The sequence below is a fragment of the Prunus persica genome, chromosome G1, assembly GCF_000346465.2.
Source record: "Prunus persica cultivar Lovell chromosome G1, Prunus_persica_NCBIv2, whole genome shotgun sequence".
In the NCBI taxonomy this organism is placed as follows: domain Eukaryota; kingdom Viridiplantae; phylum Streptophyta; class Magnoliopsida; order Rosales; family Rosaceae; genus Prunus; species Prunus persica.
In genome coordinates, this window is record NC_034009.1 from 28517895 (window position 1) to 28536912 (window position 19018).

A 19018-nucleotide genomic window follows, 5' to 3' on the forward strand; every position below is an offset into this window, starting at 1 on the left:
ACCTTTCAGTCTCTTTCAAGCAGTTGGAAGTCAAGTTGAAGAGGGGGCGTGTCGTCTCCACATGCTGCCACGTGTACCTATCATCAATGACCTCTACTCACAAATATCTGTGATGTTTATCTTTAGGAGGGTGAAGAGGAAGAGCAGCAAGAGCCACAAGAAACGTGTGGCCGACAGGGTTGCCCGTGTCCCCCCTCTGACCCTGAGAGAGGCGAGGCTGAGGAGGACCCATCAGCCCATTATTATTTGTGCTTTCTTGCTTTTACTATTTCTGATTCTGCAGAAAAAAAAGCATGAAAAAGAAGGCCCTCCATTAACATAACATCACCCAAAATAAAAGCTTTGCTTGTGGATGCCGCGTGAATAACGGGTATATCACCAAAAAAAAAAAAGTCACAAACCCACCGACACTCGTATATATTCACTCACCATTCACCATTCACCATTCACCCATACAAGCAAGTCATATCATCTTGGCAATTACACTATCTTTCTTTGAATTAAGAAATGGATCGGCGCTCAGCTTATACTTCTGAGGATTATGAGGAAGATGAAGGTCAGAATCAGTATCGCGAGAGAAAACCCACCACTGGGACCAGACACAAAGCTGCTGCCAAACCAGCTTACACTTCTGCTGAAGATTATGAAGAAGAAGAACAAGAACAGGATCAATATCGCCAGAGAAAGCCCGCCACTGGGACCAGACCCAAAGCTGCTGCCAAACCAGCTTACACTTCTGCTGAAGATTATGAAGAAGAAGAACAAGACCAGGATCAATATCGCCAGAGAAAGCCCGCCACTGGGACCAGACCCAAAGCTTCTTCGAGACCCTCCACAGCTTACGCTTCTGCTGAAGAAAACGAAGATGAAGAGCGAGATCAGGAGGATCAATATCGCGAGAGAAAGCACACCACTGGGACCAAACCCAAAGCTGCGAAACCATCAGCTTATACTTCCGCTGATGATGAGGAAGATGACGAGGATCAATATGGCGGTAGAAAAGCTAGCAATGTGACCAAAGCCAAACCTGGAAAGCCATCCGCAGCTTACGGTTCTGCTGAAGATTATGAGGAGGAAGATCAGGACCAATACCGCGAGAAAAAAGCCGCCGCTGGGGCCAGAGGCTATGGCCATCCCGACAAGCATGCAGCTGCGGCGAAACCGGCGAAACCATCGACAGCTGAAGGTTATGAGGACGAAGAATATCAGGAGGATGAATATCGCGAGAGGAAAGCGCACACCGGGACGGCGACCGGGGCCCACCCGGACAAGCATGCATCTGGGCCGAAGCCAGCCAAAGGCGCGAAGCCATCGACCAGCGAGCTGATGTCCAGCGCCAAGATTATCGCCGGAGCAGCGAAAGGCGAGAAGGTGGACAAGGCCAAGGTCTGCGATGCTGCGAGCAATATTCTAGACGCTGCCTCTTCCTACGGCGGGCTCAATGAGAAAGAAGGCCTGGGCAGCTACGTCAGCAAGGCCGAGGATATGCTCCGTAAGTACGGCAGCGGCGGAAGCGGCGGAGGAAGCGGCGGCGATACTGCGGGAAAGGAAAAAAAGCAGCATGAATCGGGTAGCGGTGAGCATGAGACCAAGAAGAAACCCAGTAAAACTGATGAGGATGAGGGCGGATCTGGTGGATTTGGAGATTATTTTAAGATGGCTCAGGGTTTCTTAAAGGGTTGATTAAGAAAAAGTGATTTGATTAATCACTAATTATGTTATGTGGTCTTGATTATGTACTTAAGTTTTGGGCCTTGTTCTGCTGTTTTAAAGGCCCCCTGTTTGTTTTTCCTATTTTTGGTGCAGTTTTTGTTTGTGCTGGCCTGGCCTGGACTTTTTAGTCTTGGGGCCTGCCTTCCTGTGTAATGTGTTCGATGTATAATGTACTGTTGATTTCTAATGTAGATTAATTTGCCATTTTTCTTTTGTTTTATTTTTACAAAAGAACTATATTGCTTTGACCTGCTTCCTAACCTCAAACGGTATTCAAACCCATATCATGCAATATCTCATTCCTAGCAGACCAATTGTGTTTTGGATCTGAAAAAGTCAAACATTATTGTCAATCTAGTTGGATTTTGGTTGATAGTTGGGCAGCTTACCCATATCGTCTATTGGTCCAATATGTATATAATTACTATATGTATCCAACAAAACTATGAATTTAAATAATATGATTTCCTGAATCCCTATTTTTTAATTCAACAATACTCAAGTTCTTACTTAAAAATTAGGATTTTTAGCCGTTTTGCTCCATGAATTATGATCTTAATCGAACTTATACTCTTGAACTAAAAAGTCGGCCAATTTAATCCTCAAATTAAAAAATATCGCCATTTTCCATCCAAAAAGTCTTGTGTCATCCACTTGAGTTACTATTTGATTGTTTTACTATCTAAAGTACTTAGAATATATAAAAATGAAACCCCAAAAAAAACCCACCAGCGCTCCCACCAAACACCTACCCCTGCCACAAGCTTCTCTCTTTCCCTGACGCACCACAACCAGAAGCTTCTCTCCTTCTCTGAATCTCTCTCTCTCTCTCTCTCTCTCTCTCTCTCTCTCTCTCTCTCTCTCTCTCTCTCTCTCTCTCTTATAACCTGCGAGACGCAAGCCAACGCCATCGCCGGCGACCAAGACTCCACCAAAGGAAACTCCAACTCTAATAACCTGAATCTGAATTCGAATTCGTACTCCAGTTCCAACTCGCAACAGTTTTCACTGAACTTGAAGTCCAAGGCTGCAATTATCGGCCCCAACTTTCTCCTCAGCCATAAGTTCTGTACATTCTTCATTCCTTGAATTTCTTTCACTTTTGCAGATGATTAATTGGCGTTTGGTCGAGAAATTTGAGAATTTGGGTTGCATGGAAAATATAGGAAAGGAACCCAAAGCAATGTGGAGGTCTTAGTCAGGTGGTGGGATGAGGCTGTGGGGAAGAGTCTGGGGCTAGTTTTATTTATTTATTATAAATTTTATAATGTTTTTTTTTTCTCTTTTGATTTTATGTATTTAATTTTTATTTTATTTGAAAATAAAAGTATACTCTTAAAATTAACGAAGAATTGGATGAAATTATATAAAATCTAATTGCATGAGTGAAATTGGCCATTTCAATTAATTCGGGTGTTAAATTGGCAGATTTTGTAGTTCAGAGGGGTAAGTTCAATTAAGGTCTTAGTTCGGGGGGAATATGACACGTCGCTCTAAAAACTAAGGAATTGCAGAGGATGAGATGTGATTCTGTGAATAAGCCAAGTCAAAAATTGGCTAACAATATATTTAGTTACCAAAGAAACTAAATGGATTCTACGGTAAGCCAATATGAATTCCATTAACTCACCGGTGTAACTCCAACATATAAAAAAAAACTAAAAAAAAACTCACTGGTGTTACAAATTGAGTTACCTTTTTTTTTTTTTTTCTTCTTATAATTGTCTAATAGTCATCTTTTAGAATTTTTTATTATTTATTTTTTATAGAAGCGATATTATATTTTAAATTAATCTAAACTATGTGGAGTGGAGGGGAATTCGAACTTAGATGCAAAGTAGGGAATACATCTGTTTTAGCCAACTTAACTAATCACATATCTCTAGTCATCTTTTAGAGGTTTTTTTGTTTTTTTGTTTTTTTGTTTTTTGTTTTTCTCTTTTGGGGCAAAATCTTTTAGAGTTTAGTTATAAGAAATATTAATATTAACTCACTGTGATAAAATATTACTGAAAATACAAATTATTCTTATGAATTTTTTTTTTATGCGGAAATTATTCATGATTCTAATCCCAACCCCTACATTTTTCTTTTCCAACCAGACCTAACTAGAATCCTTGTGACACGGGCTTCGCCACCTGGCACCCGGCAATTTTTTAACACCGTGGTATTCGCACGACATCGTTTCTGGTTTCTTTCTTTTTACCTGTCAGCGATTCAGTTACATTATACAAACACGCTACGGCGATCGGAGAGACAGAGGAAGCGAGCTGATCATTCATCTTGGCTCTCTCTCTCTCTCTCTCTCTCTCTCTCTCTCCTTTCCAAATCCCGTGGAATATCAATTATCGACTGAAGCAATTTAGGTAACGTTTGGTTTCCCCCCTTATTTCTTCATCATTTCGAATTTACTTTCATAAAATCTATGCCAAATTGAAATGTTGCGGCAATTTTTCCTCATAAAACTTCTTAATTTCCGTTGTACTCCCAAGTCATATGTCACTCAGTTCTTTGTTGGGTAGTTGGTTTCCTAGCTCATCATGTCGTGTCTGCGTAAATGTTTGTTTCTCTACTCTATCAGAATTCAATTTGACGTTTTATTTGGTTTTGGTGGGATAATTTTGGCCTAATAATGCTGCATTGTGAAGAAAAAAAAAGTTTTAATATGTTAGAATTAGATAATGGCAAATTATTTCATATAAGAAATTGTTGCAATTTATACGCTGTTTTTTAAATATCTTTTATGTTTTTTTTTCATTCTAGACTTCGTTCTATGAACTAGCTTGTTGTTGACAGGATACACTAGAAGAATTCTTGAAGATTCAATTTGGTGTTGCACCTTCTACAGCAGTTAACCCCTTCTCTTGTATCACGCTTGTTTGTCTGGTGTGATGTGGGGTTTTGCTTCTAATGCCATCACAAGCATTGGACTTACAAGAAGCTCCTCAGAGCCAAGCCGGGTTTGTTTGGACTCCTCGGACGATGAAGTCTGCTCAAATTCAAGCCAAGAGGAGGGGTTAGAATGCCCTATATGCCTGGAATCTTTTAACATTGTCGAGAATGTGCCCCATGTCTTATGGTGTGGTCATACCCTGTGTAGAAATTGTGTCTTGGGGCTTCAATGGGCTCTCTTTAAATTCTCCTCTCAAAAGTTTAAGATCCCATTTTTCATTGCTTGCCCGTGGTGCCACTTGTTGTCTTTGCGGCTGGTTTATAAGGGGAATCTAAAGTTTCCACGCAAGAATTTCTTCCTTCTCTGGATGATTGAGAGCTTCAATGGTGAAAGGGTAAAGTTTGGTTCTGCACTCAGTCGGGAGAATCAACAAATTGGTTCTCCAAGAGCAAGTTTAGCTATTGGAAATCAAACTGGCAACGGTAACCTGAGGAGGACCCATTCTAGTTGCCCTTCGCTGTCGAGGTATAACCACGATGATAGAAGTAGTCGTGTCGAGCGGCATCATTTCTCCCTGCAGAAGTCTTTGGAAAGTTTCATTCACATTACATCCAAGTTCCCATTAGTCGTAGTGTTTCTTTTGATTGTCTTTTTTGCAATACCTGGCTGTGCTATTATTTTGGCTCTCTACTTGTTACTCACAGTGGTTTTCGCAATCCCCTCTTTCTTCCTGTTGTACTTTTCATACCCTATTTTGGAGAGGTTGGTGAGGGAGATAACCTCATGACCAGGCATTATTGGCTCATCATCCTTTTTAGAACCTTATGGCTCCAACCATCCTCTTCCAGTTGTCATCCAAATTTTTTTTCATCAAAGTAGAGCACATTATGCTAACTGGAGCCTTCGGCATCCAGAGCACTCTCGGATTACATGGTATGCATGACAGTGGAAGTTTCAAGAGTATATGAGGCATGTTTCTTGGGTAATTTGTAAGGTCTGGCGTCTGAGTTTGAATGATTGTCATTAATGTAACTACCATTGTTTATTGGAAGTGGCTGATTTCCTATTGCGCAACTGATTTTTGAGGAAGTATTTGAAGTTGTGTTAGTGAATTTTTACATGCACGCTTACTTGAAGGCCGGCAAAAATGACTGAAAACAACTATTTGACTTTCATGTCTAATCTGTTTCATGAAATCTCCGCAACATAAATGAATAGATTTGGGAAAGTCATTTGACTGGTGTAAACCTTTGGGAAGGCTAGGCTCCGAGGCTCGTCCTTATTCATTATACAATGAACAGTCAGTATTATTGCCTTCTAATTTCAGCTTGATGCATGCTGCGATACCTTATACATTCAACAGCACAAGCGTGGGATGTCTGATTGGTTTCTTGACAAAGGCCTTGTCTTTTACTCTTAACTTCATTTGTGGTCTTAGTACCATCTAATTAGTTGATTTGTACGTGCTTTTAGTATGGTATGAATAATCATGGTGGAACTGCCATCTTATTGTGATTGCACTCTGAGTTTCATACAGGATCTGAAAGAAATATTTACAATCTTGAAAGTAGCGGAGTATCTATAATTGGTCGACTTAGAAGCAGAAACATGATGTAGGAGCTTTCCCTGTTTTTCTGATTGCATTTGCCTTTTCTTTTACCTTCAAGACTTCATTTCTGTACCGCTCCTCTGCCTGTGCCCTTGCTCCCTCTGCAATCTGTTTAATATGTTCCATATCTCTGTTGAACTTTCGTTGAGCTTTTACTCTTTTTTTCTCTATTTCACTCTGCAGGTTCAATAAGTTTAAGTTGGTTATTAGTCCATATGGTCAAAGTATTACATTTGATAAAGAAATGAAACAAAACCTCTTTTGTACTGAGTCGGTGTCTGGTTTTCTTCTTCTTCTTGCTCTCCCAGGAAAGTATTGTGGCGTTTTGTTTCTCATACCTGACAATCATGAATGTTAGAGGAAGAACAGAATATGATCTTAAATTCCAAGGTGGAAGCTCTCAAGAATCTGTAGTTCATTCAAATTCAATATATAATAAGAGAAAGAACAGCATATGATCTTGAATTTCTAGGAGGAAAGCCATATTATTTTTCTGTAACCATTTTGGGTATGCTCGAGTTTCTAAACATAATATAATAAAGAATGTAGATCACGTAAAATGTTCGCCAATGCTGAGTAGCTACCTTTCTTTAAGCATAGTAAGCTTATTCTCCTCCCAAATATCTGCTTGTGTTTTTCTTGTTCCAGGTTCTGTTGCACTCTGCCTCATGGTTTCATTTGAAGGGCCTGCAGTCTCAGGTTTTATATTGTCAGCTTTGTTCAACTGTTTATCAGCAACAGTTGGAGTGTTTTTAATTGACGGGGAACGAAGGGGTTGTGGTGCTGCAGTTTCGGGTTTTATACTGTCAGTGCTGTTCATCTGCTTATCAGCAAAAGTTGGAGTTTTTTTTATTGACGGAGCCTTTCCGGGGACCTTCCCAGTTGTGGCAGCACCATCTGGATGTTCTCGTTCTGGAGTACTTTTAGTTGAACCTGCACTTAATACAGGCCATCTTCTTGGTTATGAACTTACAGTTTGCAAATAAAAACTGGGAACTCAGTTTTAGTTGTCATAAGAATGTTAACCATATTATCTTACCTGGGAATAGTTTGGAAACTCTTCCAGGTTCCGGCTTCGAAATTGCTGTTTCTTCCTTTTTGCTCTTGATCCTCACCAAAGAGGTTTTCGGCTCATTGCCGGTCTTTTTCTGATCAGAGATGGCTGAGTCTTCAATTGACTTAATGGCATATGCAGCTGCTGCCACTGCGGTTGCATGCTCTATTGCCTTGTTAGAATCATAGTCTTGACTCATTTTCCCCGACAGCTGTCTCTGGAACCAATTCTGGGGTTTCCTTTTATCTGCAGAAACAGCTTAAGGGGTTCACAATCTGATCATCCTGAAAAATTGTTTCTACACCAGAAAATCTGTATTCCTTTGACTTGAAAATGGGTGATATTTTCCCGAGAAAACGGGTTCAAATATTACCTTTGAAAGATTGAGCTTTCTGTGGCGATATTCTACGATCATGTTCAGTCTTCTCTTGTCTTACACCAGAAAATCTCACCCTAACAATAGTGATTAGTCATATTTAAATGGATGATCTCCTCTGGTTATGACTAGTAATCATAATTACATGTTTAAAACAAATCAACAATTTTCGAAGTTACGGTCGGAATACCTTATTTGCTTAAGCAAAGACTCCATCTTTCAGATGAAACTGGCCCCCCAATTTCTTCTTCCAAGTAATGATTTGGCACCCATAAGAAGTTGGTGTTTATTTGAAGGCTAAGCTTAGAGGGAAGGAGAGCTAGTTAATAGGCTGTTGTTAGGGCCAAGCCGCAAGAAAACTTGAGTATACTTTGCATGCACGTAATGCCTGGTTTGGATCTTAAAAAAGGCCTTTCCGGTGAAGAAAAGCATTCCTTCTTTCCTTTGATTCTTAGCTTTCTGACTTCCAAAGAACAAAGCATATGTGATCACAACATCACAGATAACAATGCTAATCTTCTATTTCGAAAGAGTACTTAGATTACAACCCTACCAAATGCTAAAGACATTTTATTCTAAGAACCGAAAAAAAAGGTAGCTAATGAATTTTATAACAAAAAGTTTATGCTAAGCGCAAGCAGGGGCATGGAAGTCTTTAATAGATACAAAGACAATTGAATCAGCTGCAACACTGATGGCAGAGGTAGGATCCACAAGTTTTGGTTCCATTTTAGGAATGTCTGATGAATTTGTGAGCTTCAAAGGATTTCCATTGAGCAGCACCACATCGCTTTGAATGTTGCCACCTTCTGGTGTCAAATGATACTCTTCTCTTTCTCGTCCAACTATATGACCATGCTTTCTCATCCGTATTGGCCCCAGATACAAATTGTAGTCGGGGAGGACAGCAACGTCGAAAGTGGTTGTGTTGGACATGTTGATCAAGACTAGAGTGATACCCTTCTGAAACAAAATATGTTGTGAATGTCAGATATTTTAAAGATCCTTTTAAGTATCAAAAAGGCAGAGGCTGATTGAAATCTGAGGTCTGAAACATTGAGTTACCTGATTCTTTGAGCAATGGGAATATGCACGCAAATAAGGGGAGCCAAGGTGCGTGGTGGAGAGCACCCTATTTCCCATTAGTCGATGCCACAAAAGAGCACTGGTGGAAAAGCAGAAAGAAAAAAAAAAAAAAGGAAAATCCAATGAACATGTCAAGATAAGTTAGTTGATCATTTTAAGTTAAGAAAAATTTAAGGCAGAGATTCTAACCCATAATAGTCCGGATTAGGGATGAATGTTGTGGTATTAAGAAGAGCATAGTTCCCTCCAATCAAGGCTTGTCTGCAGTAAACCTTATGGCTGTAGGTTGATGTCATGCCAAGTTGGTCCAAGTACCTATTTCAATCAAAGTTAGATCCACATTTGTTTTGTTTGTGTCTCTTTCTAAATTATTAAAGCTAGAGTAAAGGTCCTGACCAGAAGCCATTAGCAAAGGTATGTGACACATCTTTGCCACCACTGTTATAAGCTCCACCTGCTTCCCCAACCCAAGCTTCTGACCATGGCCCAAACTCCTTGATTGTATTTGACAGATCATAAAATGTCTGAGCTATCTCTGAAAGGAAAAATGGGTTTTGAACCCTGTCGATAAGGGTGGGATCAACACCTGCAATCACAATATTTTCATCAAATATAAATCAAATCACAGACACACATCCTGGTCCAGAAGTGGGCATGATTATGTACCTGCACCAAGATTGTAGAGGTGATGAGTTACCGCGTCTACGACACCGGGTCCTGTAGCCTGCAGGAAGTTTTCATACCATTTTTTGTCATAAAAACTTGCTGGGCCTATAATCTTTGGTCGTTTAGAGGCATCCGGGTACAATTCTGTCACAACTTCTTTGAGTTTTTTGATGTCTTTTGCATATTGATCACTTTCTATCCTTGCAGCAACCCCACTCCCGGCTAGCTCATTTCCTGTTAGCATTTGCACTCAGTGAGTAACACAATCAAGTTATATATATAAGCACATATCTAAGCCAAAATTAAAAATAATTTTATTTACCAAGCTCATATGAATCAATCTGGTATCCCTTTGCAATAGTGTACTCCATGAGATCACGAGAGTTTTGCGGGTTCCAGTCACCAATACGGAGACTTTTGTCTTTGGGAGACACTTGCTTCCCTTGGAGGGCATTCAGCCCAAATGTGATTTTAGCTCTACAACAATCAATAATGTGTGAGTTTGCTAGCAAATGTTCAAATAACCATGGAGCTTCCTAGTTCCTGCACAGCTTTGTATACACAAAAGATCAGCATATATACTTACTTTGTATTGTTAAAGAAGTCATTGAGCTCATCCCATCTTTTCCGGTCAAGGCAAGCATCACTGAACCCGAACAAACCAGACTCTTGTTTTTTGAAACCTTCACATGATTTAACTCCATATCCAACACCATAATTCACCTGATCTTGCAATGAGCCTCCAACTCTGATTCTCATTGGATTGAAAGCTGAAATTATATCAACAAATTTAGTCCCCCTTGTGATGTGACCGTAAACGAATTGTACTTTTTATTCAGAAACTTACCCTTGATAGCATTGTTCAAGATCTTGTTATCCAAATCCTGCAAAAATTGGCCCAAATTATCAAGAAAGTTCAGCTCCTCATGAATTTGTTCATAAAGAAGATGAAAGAGTAAGCAGAGAAAGCAAAACAAAACATACATACCAGATTGAAGATGCCAGCCTTTCCCCATGGACACTGATTGTAGTCACATTTGTTAGTTGGCCACCAGTCCAGAGTTGCACATATGAAATTATCATCTGTGCTGGCTATTGAAGTAACCCCTCCAACGCTGACTTCAACATATTCAGCTAAAGATAATGAAAACCAAGATACAAAGATACAGCATATAAGTGCTCTGAGTCTGACCATCTTTTTCCACATACAAAAAGCCGTGAAAGAAAGATGACATCTATACAGAAAAGTGGAGTTTGTTTGGGGATAAAAGTCAGATATTAATAAAGACAAAATCTCTGTAATTTGGTTGTCTTTCAAATTCTAGTATTTGTTGATGTATATACCACTGATTCAGTTAAACTTAAATGTTGAGGAAAATACTTCTCTCCTTATCATGTAAGCAAGAGTTCCTGCTAATAGCATTGTGACATATGTGCAGAAGTTTTTATTTTTGTGTTTTTTCATGAATTATTTTTGTATATATTTCAAACTATGATTCGCATGAATGAATAGTATCTCCTTATGAGGAAAATAGTATCCAAATGTTGATAAAAACCAAATCTTTGAATCTTTTATGGTGTTATCTATTTATCCAATTTGAAATAATAATTTCGTTGCTCATCTATTGATATGAAGTTCAATTGATCATGGTTAAGGGTTATACTGATTGACTCGTGTTGTATTAGTAAGAAACATATTATTGGTTGGTTTTTGACTGTTGAGTGTGTTTGTCGAGTCGAGTTTCAAGCTTTCTACTAAACACCTCCTCGTCCAATCCATTCTTATCTTTAATTGGACTTTTGGGTTAGAATAAAAAAAGGTTATCTTGAAAAGGATTTTTGGATTCTGGCAAAAAGAAAAGGATTTTTAGCCGATGGAGTCACAATCTGGACCTGAGCTGTTGCTATCTTGATGAGAGTCTTGTCTGGTTTGGATATCTGTTGCTTTAAAAAGTTTAAAAAATACAAAAATGCTTTCATTGAGAGTTGAACTCAAGACCTCCCGCTTACTAAACGGGTGCTCTAACCAACTGAGCTATGAAAGCAATCTTGTTATTGCTTTTACCACGAACATATTTTAAATGCAACTCGGTGAAACCATCTCAACAAAGAATAAGATGCGCTGCGTCACCCACCCACAATTCTCTCCCACTTTTATTACCATAATCAATCGAACAGATGGTTTTAGAGATGGACGCCAATGTCATCATATGGCAGCAGCAGCAGCAGCAGATGCCTGCAACTGTTAGAGAAGTGCAAGAACATGAAGCACTTGCAGCAAGCTCATGCACAAGTATTCACATGTGGGCTTGGCAACAGCAGCTTTGCCTTAAGCAGGGTCTTGGCCTTCTGCTCAGACCCAAATCATGGAAGTCTCTCCCATGCTTGGAAACTCTTCCAACACATCCCACAACCCACCATTTGCATCTACAACACCATGCTAAAAGCTTTATTGCTCAGAAATGATCTCATCCTAACCATCAATGTATTTACCAAGATGTTGCAAAATGGGATGTACCCAGATAATTATACCCTCCCTTATGTGTTAAAAGCTTGTGCTAGGCTGCAAAGCTCTTGTCTTGGAGAATTGGTTCATGGGTGCAGTTTGAAATTGGGTTTTGTTTCTGATATCTTTGTGGGTAACTCTCTGATTGTCATGTACTGTGCATTTGATGATATGAAAGCTGCAAGACACATATTTGATGAAATTCCCAGCCTAAGTGCTGTTTCATGGACGGTCATGATTTCTGGCCATTCAAAGGCGGGTGATCTCGACACAGCAAGACTGTTCTTTGATGAAGCTCCTGTGAGAGACAGAGGAATATGGGGCGCCATGATTTCTGGGTATGTGCAGAATAATTGTTTCAAGGAAGGTCTTTATATGTTCCGGCTGATGCAGCTTACAGAGATAGAGCCTGATGAGGCAATTTTTGTCAGCGTTCTATGTGCATGTGCTCATTTGGGAGCTCTGGATACCGGGATTTGGATTCACTCGTATTTGAATCGGCTTCGGTTGCCGCTGAGTGTTCGTTTGAGCACTGGTCTTATTGACATGTATGCTAAATGTGGGAAATTGGATTTGGCTAGAGGACTGTTTTATCAGATGCCAAAGAGAGACACAGTTTGCTGGAATGCTATGATATCAGGAATGGCAACGCATGGAGATGGAGAAGGTGCACTTGAGCTGTTTAGAGAGATGGAGGCTGCTTGGGTTAGGCCAGATGATATCACCTTCATTGCTGTGTTTACTGCTTGTAGTTATTCAGGCATGGCACATGAAGGCATGAAGGTGTTTGATAAAATGTGTCGGATATACAACATTGAGCCGAAAAGCGAACATTATGGATGTATAGTCGACCTTCTAAGCCGTGCCGGTCTCTTTGAAGAAGCAAAGGAAATAATTCAAAGAATGCCCAGTTCAAGTAAACCATCTGAAGAAGCAGTGGCTTGGAGAGCGTTTCTTAGTGCTTGTTGCAATCAGGGACAAGCTCAACTAGCTGAGTTTGCTGCGGAGAAACTCTTTCAGCTCGAACGCCACAGTGGGGTCTATGTCTTGCTCTCAAATTTATATGTTGCCGGGGGGAAGCATGGTGCTGCCAGAAGAATGAGGCATTTGATGAGAAACAGAGGAGTCGAGAAAGCACCAGGTTGCAGTTCGGTTGAGGTTAATAGAGCAGTTCATGAATTCATTGCGGGGGAGAAAACACACCGGCAAATGGAAGAAATACAATTAGTTTTGGGGACCATAAGCAAACAGTTGGATTTTTTAGGCAGTTATCCATATTTGTTTCTAGCTGACAAGACATGAGTCAATTAAATAAGGTTAATTGCCGCCCAATTCCTAACCTTGGATTTCATGCAGCTGATAATACAGAGACCTAATCTAAACCAAAATTAGCTCTGAAAATAAAATTGAAACACCAAGAATGGGTAGGGAATGTTAAATTTTGCTTCTCTGATAACACATGATATTGTATCCCTGTTGAACTGGGTGTATACTATGATCTAAGACATCCATCAGTTCTGAAACTACTATTTACGATTTCAGCAACTCCTCAGACAGTTAGCAACATAGGAACTCATTAATGACATCAAAACTTCATCGACACAGATTTTTCATTTCATTCAGAGACTACGTGCGCCCTTGTTTGGGCAGTACATAAACACAATTGGTAACAAATAAATAATTGCTTGATGTCTTGACTAAACAAGAAATTCCGTGTCAGTGAGCTCAAGAACTTTGTGTATGCCTATCGGTTTCACACCTGGTCTGAATGCATTCCCTTCAATATACCTATAACCGAGATATCAAACATTTAGCTGCATAGTTTCAGGAATTAAAAGTTTCCAAGTTCCAGAGGCAAAGAAACTCACATGTCTTTCAAGAATGGGTGTTTATAGAAGGCATCGGGAATTCTCCCTGAAAATTGATTGTGATCCAAATACCTAAAATTGATAAATGAACCATAAGCATGTTGGTGAAAATAATTTTGCACACAAAAACACTCATATGCACAAGTGTCTCAAGATAACAAACTGATATGAATCCTGATATATCAATTTCACCAATGAATGGGTAAGTGTGCTAGTCTCTAATAGAAGCCAATAAAGCCAACAAGAAATGCATGTCAATGTAGCTAAAGGAATAAAAAATCTTGAAAATCCCTAGTCAATTTTCCATGAGAAGCGAGGGCAGAAACTAAAATTATGAAGGATGCTGTCAGAATTTCTAGCGTGCCAAGATAATTTGCCCACGTGCAAGGTATAGTAGATATTAGACAACTCGAAAAGATGATAGCAGAATTAATAAAAAGGAAAATTCTTGGTTGAGAGCACAAGATAATGCATGTCTAAAAAAAATAATAATTCACAACCAGAAATGAATGAACTTACAAATCTACTTCCTCAATCTAATGCAGTAGTAGGTAAACCTTTGTCAAGGTTGTTCAGTTAGCCCAAGATTTGTTATAATGGTGCCTTTTCCATTATTATTTTTTATAAAAGTGTAATAACGATATGTAGTTCAGTGGTATTGCAAGAGCCTAGATTCAAGTTGAATACTGGCATTAAAAAGGAGGCAAAACCCTTGATGAAAGTACCCCTAAACAATCACTATTCAAGCACAAATAAAAAGAACAGAAATTTCATAAAAAGAAACTCACAAGTAAGTCAATCTCGGAATATGGGAAAGTCCTAATGGAACTATCCCAGACATCTTGTTGTAAGATAGGTACCTGTAGCCAACAAAAGAATTAACCCAACAAACTTTATCTCAGGTAAAAATGTAATTATAACACATACACAGATGGAGAGAGAGAGAGAGAGAGAGAGAGAGAGAGAGAGAGAGACATACAAGATTTCCAACTTGGTCAAGTTTGCAAGCTGTGCTGGAATTCCTCCCGTAAGATAGTTGTTGTTTAAGTAACTACACAACCCAGTTGCAAAAAGAACAACTTAATTTATCATATCATTTCTACTAGAGGTGTAAGTAATTACGTATTCATCAGCTTGGATTAACTTACAGGTTACGTAAAGCTGGAAAGCAGCCCTCGATACGTATGAGTTCCCTAATGGTACCCACCAAATGATTATTACCAACGTCCCTATGAACAAATGGCATCACAATGACACACATCAGTAACCAGATACAGATGCGTTATCATTAAGAATATGCGAAGAACTATGTAAACATACAAGTGCCGAAGATTTTGCAAAGTTCCTAGTTCTGCAGGAATCCGCCCAACAAGACGATTTTCTTGCAGATAGAGATAGCGAAGCTCTGGAAGATTAGCAAGCTCCTTTGGAATTTCCCCTTTGAAACTATTAAAGCTTAGATGCCTACAGAATTATTAGTTCATAAAAATAGTGAATAAGTAAATAAATCATGGTGAAATAGTCACAGATAAGAAAGATGCAAATCATTGTGAAAGATAGAATCTGAGTTCACTCACAAATGGGTTAAACTCTTCAGTTCACCAATTTCAGGAGGAATGACATCTTGTAACTTATTCCATCTCAAATTACTGAGAATTAAAAAATAAATAAAACCAAAAGCTTCTATTAGAATTAAGAAGAAGATGGCAAATCTATCTCTAACTGTCAACCTGCTAGCATATAAAAGCATGTTATCACATAAACCGAATACTATGCCCATAAGTTGAACAGAAAACAAACTGATCTAAAATAAAAAAGGAGTAGAAAGGCTGTACAGCATTTTAAGACGCTTCAAACGTCCAATTTGGGGGGGAATAGGGCCCGTCAGCTTGTTGTTATGGAGATCCCTGTGACACGAAGGAACACAGTCACATACAGATACATCAGATTCTTGAAAACAAATATGAAGTTTGAGTTTTGACAAAACTGAAAAACAACTGAGGGGTTATTAATCATGAATGTGTAGCTTATAAATTTGAGGTTTATAAACGTCAACGAGTAAATGAGCACTGAAACAACATAAATTTGTATTAATTGTGAGCAAATTGCAAATTAAAGAGGATTAAAGAGCAGCAGATTTAAAGAGGTGTTCTTACAGCCTAGTGAGATCCAAGAGATTGGTGACAGCAGTAGGAAAAGGGCCAACAATTGAGACTGCATAAACCTCCCTGCAAATTAGCAAAACAAAAACAACATAAATACATTTTTTCTTCAAAATTGAAAACTCTGGGCAATCGCATCGAATCGGACAGAAGGCAAAAGAAAATGGCTTACAACTCAGTGACAACTCGATAATCGCCTTGAGTGGAGCAAGTGACGCCGGACCACGGCGGAAGGTCGCCGTCTCCGCAAGGATCGTCTCCGACCCAAGCGTACACGACTCTCCATCCGAGCGAAGCCTTGATCTCGTTCAATGCTTTCACTGCCCAAAATCACCACAAAAATTCCATATTTCCAAGCCAAACGCAGACAGAGAGAGAGAGAGAGAGAGAGAGAGAGAGAGAGACAGAGAGACAGAGAGAGAGAGAGTGAAAATACAAGTGAAGTGAATGAAGGAGCTGAGAACTTACTGTCACGTTTGAGGGTTTTGGCGTTGAGAAGCAGAGGATAGGATAGAAGGAGGATCAGAGAAAATGCTGCTAACGAAAAACGAAGCGCCATTTTCGTTATTGGGAAGCCAAAACCTCCAAAAGGATTGAAGATCCTAGCTAGATCTCTCTGATCTCTCACACAGTTGACGCAGACTTTCAACTAGATTGAGTGGGTAACATTTATTTATTAGTTGAATAGATCTCAAACTCAACGCTCAAAACTCATTTTTGATTTCTGAATAGTTGAAGAACAGTGTTTTCTCCTTCGATCTTTTCTTTAGTCTTCGGTGTTTGGCCAAACGCGGAAAGGGAACTCTCTCTGCTTTCGTCCGTCGGTGACCGGATTTTTTTTTTTCTAAGTCCTTCGTTTTTGTTTTATTTTATTTTCCTTGGTTCTGATTGGTGGGGGCCTCCTTTCGTCTCATTTCGGCTTCCCGTTTAGTTACCCGCGGTTCACAGTACGCTGCGTGTTGTGAATTCGGTGACCAATAAAAAATAAGAAGAAAAACTTCGTGATAATCTTCATTAGAAAAATGTAAGATTTTCTAACTCAAATTTCAATTGCACTTTTCCTCTACTACACGTCTATATTAACAAAATGAGAGTATTCAACTCAAAATAATTGACAGTAGATGGAGCTGTTGAATATTTTTTTAACTATTAAGTAACGCTTTAATTCTTCGACATGAATTCTCAATAATAAATACACATGTTTGGCTATATATAAAAAAAATCTTTGTTCATTATCAAGAAAGTGTAAATACGATAAGAATAAGATTTGAGAGGAAGATAACTTCTTACTGCGTTGGTGCTCTCTTCCCTGTCCTAAATGAAAAAATTGATGAGAATGTTGAATTTATGAATGGCATGACCTACATGTTGTATACTTTCCCACTAAATTCCCTAAGTGCATCATTATGATAGATGTGATCCATAATGTTTATCCCAAACAGTATGTATGACTTAATTACGATTGACAATATTTTGAAAACGATACAATACCTTATTGTAAAATGTTGCTGGTTGGGAATACGGTATATTTGTACGTACCAACATATAGTCATCGACACAAACCAACCAGCAAACTTGTCTTGCCAACATAGTAAAATAGTTTTTCTTAATTTTTTTTAAAAAAATTTACTAACTTTTAATCTAACGATACATCTCTTTCAAAATCCCGACTTCAAGTTTCCCCACCACCACCACCATGGTTGTGTCACGGGATTCACCTCACAAACTGCAGTTGGCAAATTAAGTTGAAAGATGATGTATATTTTTTGGGAACATTCATGTCATGCATGAATGAGTTAAAAGGGACAAAAGAAGAACAAACCAAACTAGAAATAAATAAAATTTCATTCATATACTCTGATGATATCCCAAGGCTTCGCTTCAACTGTTTCTACCTGACTATACACGAAAATATTAAATGCGGACCCACATATTAGCTAGTATTACACGGGGAAAAAGTCCATTTTGACCTTGGAAAAGAAAGGGTTACCCGTTGCCCCCCCTGACTGAATTGACATTATGGTACTCATGGACTTCTTTTGAATTCTTCTGTAATCTTCTCCACCCCTGGACTCTGGACCATTTCCATGCTTGTTTTTGCCGCTTCCACAAAAATTTGTCTGCCCTTCTCTAATCTCTAAGCAAAAGGTAGCGATGGCCCAAGAGTTCAAAAACAAGCATGGAAATAGGTAGCTTAACACACAACAAGTAGTAAAGAAAATTAATACTGATTAAACAAGTAGCCTAGCTCCTTCGATCTTCAACCTCTCCTTCGTCTTCTGATCTCTTCTTGGGTGTTCAAGAAATGAAAGATAGACCAAGAAATGCTAAAGAAGTATAAATAATGGGGACGGAGACTTTATTTTTTCAATTGTGAAGAGGGTTGGGGCCGGAGGGGACGAGTCTCTTCTCGACGCCGTATCTTGGGTCAATCTCATCGTGGTGATCTAGAGCGACGGGTGGCGGCGGCGGCGGTGGGATGGATTGGTAGGCGTGGAAGATTTTGTGTTGGTGGAGTTGAAGACACAAAGAACGTAATTGGGCACTCGATGATTCCGAAACTGAGCTCTGATGATCGCACGGCTGAGGATGAAAAGGATGGTGGTTTGCCTCCTGGACCTTGTAGTGTAGTAACTTGTCTTCTTGGTTAGTGCTAGGGTTTCTTGGTACAATATTGGTTGGGCTAGAGATCGCCGGTGTGGCGGCAGATGTGAGAAGAAGCGAGAGGAAGACCACCACCAAGGCCAAGACCGAAAGCCGCCGGAGGCCGAAAGTAGAGGTTGAACAAGAAGAGAGAGAGCTCTTCATTTTGAATTTTTTTGTTGGGTTTTTTCTTTCTATGGAGATTGTGAAAGAAAGGGGGAGAGAGAGAGTAAGTAAGAGAGGTAAAGGGTTGATGATGGAATGAATGAAGAAGAGTATAAAAGAGTTTTAATGCAAAGGCGCAAGAGACACATGAAACACTATAAATTGCCCAGAAACCGGATTCACGATTGGCTTGGCTTGGCTACCTGTTTTCTTCTCTATTCCATAATCCTCTAGGGGTTATATTCGTCATATGAAATGCATAGAGTCGGAAATCACA

General features: G+C 39.3%; 6 protein-coding genes and 1 non-coding gene across 8 annotated transcripts; 3 read left to right on the forward strand and 4 right to left on the reverse strand.

The window, feature by feature from the left end:
- On the forward strand, positions 295-1917 carry LOC18790193 (transcriptional regulator ATRX homolog). Its single transcript, XM_020564220.1, has one exon. It carries the CDS (start codon positions 508-510, stop codon positions 1681-1683), a length of 1176 nt encoding a protein of 391 aa, XP_020419809.1. The 5' UTR covers positions 295-507; the 3' UTR covers positions 1684-1917.
- Positions 2257-5748, forward strand: LOC18793836. Its single transcript, XM_007224289.2, has 3 exons — positions 2257-2777; positions 3816-4079; positions 4510-5748. The coding sequence occupies exon 3, from the start codon at positions 4605-4607 to the stop codon at positions 5391-5393; it is 789 nt and encodes a 262-aa protein (XP_007224351.2). The 5' UTR covers positions 2257-2777; positions 3816-4079; positions 4510-4604; the 3' UTR covers positions 5394-5748.
- Positions 6097-8044, reverse strand: LOC18790760 (uncharacterized protein At3g61260). Its single transcript, XM_007224150.2, has 6 exons — positions 7836-8044; positions 7643-7722; positions 7255-7515; positions 6800-7148; positions 6472-6553; positions 6097-6392 (listed from the first exon to the last, which is right to left on the reverse strand). Exons 1-6 carry the CDS (start codon positions 7859-7861, stop codon positions 6201-6203), a joined length of 990 nt encoding a protein of 329 aa, XP_007224212.2. The 5' UTR covers positions 7862-8044; the 3' UTR covers positions 6097-6200.
- On the reverse strand, positions 8147-10697 carry LOC18790621 (heparanase-like protein 2). 2 transcript variants are annotated; one of them, XM_020554280.1, is made up of 9 exons: positions 10386-10697; positions 10245-10281; positions 9984-10167; positions 9720-9874; positions 9398-9631; positions 9128-9317; positions 8921-9046; positions 8711-8810; positions 8147-8605 (listed from the first exon to the last, which is right to left on the reverse strand). In XM_020554280.1, exons 1-9 carry the CDS (start codon positions 10602-10604, stop codon positions 8273-8275), a joined length of 1578 nt encoding a protein of 525 aa, XP_020409869.1. In that variant the 5' UTR covers positions 10605-10697; the 3' UTR covers positions 8147-8272. The 2 variants fall into 2 exon arrangements, with proteins under 2 accessions (XP_020409869.1, XP_007226518.2); XM_007226456.2 differs by having other exon boundaries at positions 8147-8608.
- TRNAT-AGU lies at positions 11369-11442 on the reverse strand. Its single transcript has one exon. It is a non-coding gene; the product is annotated as a tRNA-Thr (tRNA).
- Positions 11533-13410, forward strand: LOC18792865 (pentatricopeptide repeat-containing protein At5g66520). Its single transcript, XM_007222313.2, has one exon. The coding sequence runs from the start codon at positions 11598-11600 to the stop codon at positions 13203-13205; it is 1608 nt and encodes a 535-aa protein (XP_007222375.1). The 5' UTR covers positions 11533-11597; the 3' UTR covers positions 13206-13410.
- Positions 13325-16818, reverse strand: LOC18788874 (probable leucine-rich repeat receptor-like protein kinase At1g35710). Its single transcript, XM_007225629.2, has 11 exons — positions 16402-16818; positions 16106-16253; positions 15928-15999; positions 15607-15678; positions 15349-15420; positions 15092-15235; positions 14920-15000; positions 14751-14822; positions 14560-14631; positions 13772-13843; positions 13325-13691 (listed from the first exon to the last, which is right to left on the reverse strand). Exons 1-11 carry the CDS (start codon positions 16490-16492, stop codon positions 13601-13603), a joined length of 987 nt encoding a protein of 328 aa, XP_007225691.1. The 5' UTR covers positions 16493-16818; the 3' UTR covers positions 13325-13600.